At 38.4% G+C, this 6,462-nt stretch overlaps 1 protein-coding gene across 1 annotated transcript; it reads left to right on the top strand.

Annotated features, from left to right (window-relative positions):
- The first annotated feature begins 2,883 nt into the window (after nucleotides 1-2,883).
- Nucleotides 2,884-6,462, top strand: LOC140776481 (probable mediator of RNA polymerase II transcription subunit 26b). The gene is made up of 9 exons (XM_073120207.1): nucleotides 2,884-3,931; nucleotides 4,044-4,112; nucleotides 4,211-4,293; nucleotides 4,813-4,865; nucleotides 4,949-5,067; nucleotides 5,188-5,215; nucleotides 5,312-5,655; nucleotides 5,746-5,836; nucleotides 5,945-6,462. The coding sequence occupies exons 1-9, from the start codon at nucleotides 3,524-3,526 to the stop codon at nucleotides 6,067-6,069; spliced, it is 1,320 nt and encodes a 439-aa protein (XP_072976308.1). The 5' UTR covers nucleotides 2,884-3,523; the 3' UTR covers nucleotides 6,070-6,462.

Here is a 6,462-nt window from a genome sequence, read left to right as displayed (position 1 = left end):
AATCTAGTAATTAACTAAATTTAAATAAAAGGTTTGACCCGAAGACAATATCTCCTGTGAGGTGATATGATAGAGTTTAAATGACATCACTTTTTGTGCAATAATTAGATTTGATAATTAATAACCTAATATGGCCCTTCAGGATATAATACTGAGGTTTAAACTGAGGACTTCTTAAAAAACTTCTAATAAAAAAAATAAGAGTCAATTTAGACGGGTGAATAAAAGAGATCCAAAATGAAAAGAATAGCAGGATATTGGTGGTAATATGAAATTTTCCTTTAAATTAAATTTCAATTGGCCTAGTATCTCCCTTTTTAATAAATAATTAATTTCGCTTATACCCCTTAAACTATCACTGTTATTCACATACACTCACTTCCAATAAACAATATTAATCTTATTCTAGAATAAACCTTCTTATTTTGGTATAATAATTAAACAACTTATCTTATTCTAGTATAATAGTTATCACTCTGTCTCATCTTATTCCATACAATTTTTAAAAATTAGTTTAATAATAACTTACAATTACTATTTTGTCTATAGATTATACAATGTCTAATTACACATTACCTTACTGATAGTTGATACTTCCTCTCTCTCCTCTATCTCTCTTAATTATCGATCATTTGATTGAAATTTTCTCTCTCGGCTTTCTCTTATCTTAAATATTGATCATGTCACGTGTAGAAGAGATTTTATCTTTTTTTTTAGAATAGTAAATTTTGTAAAAATAAAAAATATTAAGCTCGCATTCTTCAAAATAATTTTGTAGTGCATAATTATTTTCTCATAATATTCAAAAATATTATCATAGTATGAGGTTATTTTTTCACAATTTAGGCTTATAATTTTGTATTAATCTAAAATTACCTCATAGTGCTTGTTTATGTTTAAAAAAATTATTAAAATGTGAGGTTATTTTTTTGTTGTGTATGCTTATAACCACGTAATGTGGGGTTATAAACCGGCACTAATCTAAAATTACCTCGCAATGCATTATTATTTTCTCTCGACATAGTTATCTTACATAGAGTGCATGTTTTTCTTTACAATGCGAGTTTATAACCCACATTATCTCATCGTGCATTGTTATTTTACATAAAGTGCCAAGTCATTTTTTTTCGTTGTATGAGCTTATAACCTCACATTACCCTCATAATACATAATTATTTTCTTGTAGTCCGTATATATAGATTATTTTAAGTCCACGAGTGTATAAAAACTATTATAATTTTAGATAAATACATATTACTACTAATACTACTTTTGATCCAATCAAGTATATTTTTATTATTTGATATTAAAACATCAGTAATTCTCAATACGAATACTAATACTAATACTAATACGAATACTAATAAATTAGTATTAAAATAAGCTATCGTTGGATTATTATATTACTGTAGACATCACTATACTAAAACAAGCTTACGCTTATTCGGCAAAATCGCCCGGTCCCGTAGACAGAATTCAGAAACCGCTGCAGATTTTAGAAAGACCGCGTGGCATTCTCGTAATTTTGCCCAGCAGCAGCCGAGATATGACGCGCGAGACTGAGGCCACGATCTAGTCCACCATTCCGTAGTTTCGAAAAACTCGAAGCCTGACCGCGTTCCGCTTACCGCTTCCGGTCAAAGCTCCCAGGACCTTCACTGCTTCACAAATCCCATCGCTCCAGCTTCCACTCCGAGTCGTTCGACTAAGTTTCTTAATCCTCACTGGCGGTGACGCCACCCCGAACCGACCATTCAACGCGGCGAGCTGGTAAAAATTCACAGCCCGGTTTGAAAATAGAAATCTAAAACGAGATTCAAATTTTCTTTTTTTAAAAAAGACCCTCATATTTAGCATTAAAAGATCATGAGCCGTCCGATTCAGGACGATCCCTAACTGAAGCATCTCCACCCTCCATTTCTAAGACGCTCAGATTAAGAGAGAGAGAGAGAGAGAGGGAGATGAGGAGATGAGGAGATGAGACGCCGGACGCGGTGCAGTGAAAGACGAGACAAACAACGCATCCCACGTGCTTTAACGCGAGCCCTTTGAAAAATTAGGAAATTTATTAAACTACCATACCCTCTTTTTTTAAGGAAATTTTTAAATAACACCCTACATTTTAGTTATTCTTAAATTTACACCCTATAAAATTTTGAGTTAAATTATCTCTTTTATCATGTTCAATTTATCAAATTTTTTATAGTAAAATTATAGAATATGATTAATATGTATTTATCATTTGACTTTTAATATCTCAAAAACATGTTACAAAACACCTTACAGTTAAGTTAATTCACCCTGCTGAAGTTAACTTGTCACTAAAATAGTGTTAGGTTAAATTTAACTCAAAGGTGTTCTTATGACAACGCCATAATAATTATTTATATGGTAACATATTAATGATGATAGAATCCAAAGGTAGATCCTTCGACTGCATGGCAAAGTCGTAGATACTAGCGACGTAAGAATTAGTATGTTAGGCGAAAAGCGTTTCCTTGTGAGAAAAGAATCTACCTCCCCTTGAGGCCTTAATTTTTATAAAAATAATATCAGTATTCGTTTGACTGAAATGCCCTTATTATTTATAAGGATTTTCTTGGGACGATCTACGTGGGAAAAGGAAAATTAAAAAAAAAATAATCCTAGGTGTATTTGGACAAGGTTGGAACAAAATGCGTATACGTGCAAAAGTTAAAATTTAGCCTTTTATCCTGGAATTATGATCGTTATCTTGTAACAGTAAGTAAGAATCCTAATGGTATTTGGATTCGAGTGTGCAAAGGAAGGGGGAAGGAGACGGTTTCCTGTATTAGTATAAAAATGGGGAGGGGATTTAATAAGGGGTTAAATAAAAAGGGTGGGAATTTGGGAACTTTGTGTTTGGGGTTGGTTGTTGGATTCGCTATCCGAGCTAATTAGCCAGTAGCCACCCGTCCCTATCCGTCTCTGGTATTCGTCCCCCCTTTTCTTGTGTTTGGGGGAGGAGAGGAGGAAGGAGGAAGGTGAGAGAGAAAAGAGAGACAGATTGAAAGAAAGGAAGGATAAATTTTAATTATTGAGAGAGAGAGAGAAAGAAAGAAAGAGAGAGAAGTAGATATAGAGTTTGCCTTTTTTTTTTTTTTCTTCCCTCTTCTTCTCTCACCTTCTCCTGGATTCAAGCTTCTTGTTTCCACGCCTTTCGAGAGAAAAACACGGAGAAAAATCTCATCTTGGTCGGTTGGAGTTCTTCAGGTCTTTAATCAGGAACTGTGAAACATCGAATAACTTGTTTTGGATTTGGAGGTGGGACAAGAAAAGAGAGAAAAGAAATCCGATTTGTTGTTGTTTGGGTTTCCTTTCTTGGTCGTGTCTTGAGCGAGAAAGGTGAACCCGGTTTCTCGGTTCCTCGTCTCGATCCGATCGGAACCTCGATCGGCCGCCGGGATCGGTCGTGACCCACTTGGATTCCTCGCCCGGCGGAGCCGTAATACGCCGTCAGGATTCGATTTTGGTGACCGCCGGGAGCCCGATCTCCGCCGCCATGGCGGGCTCGTCCGGGTCGCTGGATTACTACAGGAAGTTCTTCCGCGGCGCCAGCTCCGACATCTTCGAGGTGATCGACCACGCGATCCTCGTTGCGGCGTCGGATTATCCTCAGGAATTCCGAAGCCGGAGGGATCAGATTGCGGAGAAGCTCTACACTGCGGCCCTGCCGCGGTGCTTCGGGTGCGATCGGGTCGCGGAGGAAGGAGATGGGAGTGTGAAGAGAGAGGTGGAGAAGGAGAGCAAGATGGATAGCTGCAACGAGGTGTTCGAGGACTTGCGCCACGTCGTTAGCATCTACAGCTACGACGAGGCCGAGGCGCTCACCGAGGAGATCGAAGAGGAGAGCCAGATGGTTGGGGAGGTTCTGAGAATAAAAGAGATCTTTACGAACAAACAAGATCAGGTTTGTGGCACTTTCTCTCATGAATTTTGGTTAAATTGATCAATTACTTGCAATTGTTCTTCTTTCTGGAGTTGGTGGTGTTGATTAACTCACTGCATTCCTAATATTGCAGTCGGATGAAATCTTGTTTGAGTCACTGAGGAGGCTGCAGTTGATGCAACTCTCTGTGGAAACATTGAAGGTGTGGATTGAGTGGCCTCTTGACCTGTTCGTTTCCCATTATCGGTAGATTGTTTCTCTTTGCTGGTCATTAACTTCATACTTTCTTGGGGATGTTAGGCAACTGAAATTGGAAAGGCTGTCAATGGTCTGCGGAAACATAACTCAAAGCAAATTCGCCACCTTGTTCGCACTCTGATAGAGTAAGTTTGATATTGCCTTGTATCGATAGTTTATGGTCATAGTGCAAAAATTTGATTAGTTTCCTCGATGCGTGCAAACTAGATCATGTTTATCCATATCAAGAAATTTCTGCTTTTCTTGCGGACGTGTTGGCATTGAATCAATTAATCTGGATTACAATCAGCTCCTTGCTTTCTGGGAATTAGACAATCAGTTATTTCATTACCGTATTGTTGTCGATGCCTTATATGATCTTTGTTAAATTATCGGCTCTGCTGCACTCTTGTTCATTGTTCGCAGGACCGTTACATTCGTTATAGCCTCTATGTTTGCAAGATTTAGTTGTAAAAGGCTATAGTTTACATCTTAAGTAGGTAGCGACAACTATATTAAACATGAACTTTTAGTTATTAATGCACTTGTGCCTGTCTTTTCTAGAGCCACCATATATTAATGGAAAGAAAGTTTAGTAATTATTAGCTGTATCTACACTGGATGTTTTTGATGACTAATGTTACTCAAATTGCTCTGTGCTGCAGAGGTTGGAAGGTTTTAGTTGATGAGTGGGTTAATGCTACAGCTGCCATTGCAGGTAAGAAGAAAATAACTTGGCACTGCATTATCTTCCTGGATGTTTTACACTTATATAACTAATCATGATCTTCCAATTTACAGACAATTCTCCTGCATCTGTTAATCCTTCTGTCCTCGATGAGGAAGAAGGCCTCCCTTCTCCTCCTCTAGATGAGGGAGCCTTATTAGCCACCCAGACGACTACCATCGAGCTTGCCGAGGTATAAGTCTATATGATATACTTGTGTCTCAGTCCACTCACTCTTCCAAGCAGGGGAATGTCTTATTAACATAACTGACTGGCTTTCTTTTTCTTGTTGCCTTGTCGCTCGTGGTTGAAGTTCTTCGATGGAATGGATGATGATGGAAGTGAGTGTTTGATAATCTCCTCGTTGGTTTTTGTTTGTTTTCTTGCTTAGTTCCCCATGTATTAATGGCAAATTTCTGTTGCTGATTTCTCTGCAGACTTTAGAAGTATTGGGGAGTTTGACAAACAGAGGAATAATGGAAGAAGGCCGCCAATAAACCATGAATCAGTGCGGAAGCCGCAGCCCTCATGCCAGATGGTTAATCCAGAAGTGAAAGTTCAAATAAGAAGGCAAGAGCCAGCACCAAGGCAAACAAATCCACAAGAAGTCTCAGCTAGTCTAGCAAAGCCTGAAAGCATCATGAACAAACTAAGAAAGCCTGGTAATGCTGAATCTGGCCCTGGGAGACCATTAAAGCCAGCTTCTGAGCGTGAGATGAAACCTAAGCAACCACAAGATTTCCCTGCTGTCCGAAGAAAGCCTCTGATGTCTCCTCCTGACGTAAGTATCTGTGTTCTATTGATGCATGAAATGACTGTAGTACGTGAATAGACTGTGATTCTAATTGAGTGATTTCTTCACTTTCTCTAGAATTCAAAGAATTCTGTAGAAGCTTCAGATCGAGCTAGGCTAGAGATTGCAAAGAGGAAACTTCATGAAGGTTACCAGCAAGCAGAAAATGGTATGTATTCCTTTTCAACTTACAAATCCACATCTGCAGTCTTTTAGTTAGTTCGTGTTGAAACGCAGTAGTTTTTCTTATGGATCCTTCACATTTCATCTGATGCAGCAAAGAAACAGCGAACGATACAAGTGATGGAACTGCATGACATACCGAAGTTGGGGCACCAAAATAGAAATGCTATTGTAAAACACAAGAACAGTGTTAGGAGTTGGGCTAACGGGCGCCGGTAGTTCTGTTGATTTTTTCTGACTGGAGAACCAAAGTGTTTCCTTGGACTGTGTTACTTTAACTCAAATGGAAGAAGACCTCTTGCTGCTAAAATTCCATGACCAGCTTATCTCAGTTAGCAGTACAGGAAGTGGAGGAATTGTTATTAATATTTACCATGATTATAGAGTGGCATTGGGGGTGGGTGGGCTGGGGAAGTAGCAGAGAAGACTGTAAAGTGGGAAGTTATTGTGCAGTGCTTCAATCTACTTGGACATTTTGAGAGGTGGAATTTTTATCTAACCCAATCAAAATGGTTGGTTCATTTGTCACATTTGTAGAAATACCACATACCATTTTTAATCTTGAATTTTGTTCTTGTTCTAAACTGCTCTTCTATTCCACAAATTATGGAA

This window comes from Typha angustifolia, chromosome 14 (assembly GCF_048772165.1).
Source record: "Typha angustifolia cultivar Huaian chromosome 14, ASM4877216v1, whole genome shotgun sequence".
Taxonomy (NCBI): domain Eukaryota; kingdom Viridiplantae; phylum Streptophyta; class Magnoliopsida; order Poales; family Typhaceae; genus Typha; species Typha angustifolia.
Note: the sequence above shows the minus strand (reverse complement) of the source record. Positions and strands in the feature narration are given on the sequence as shown.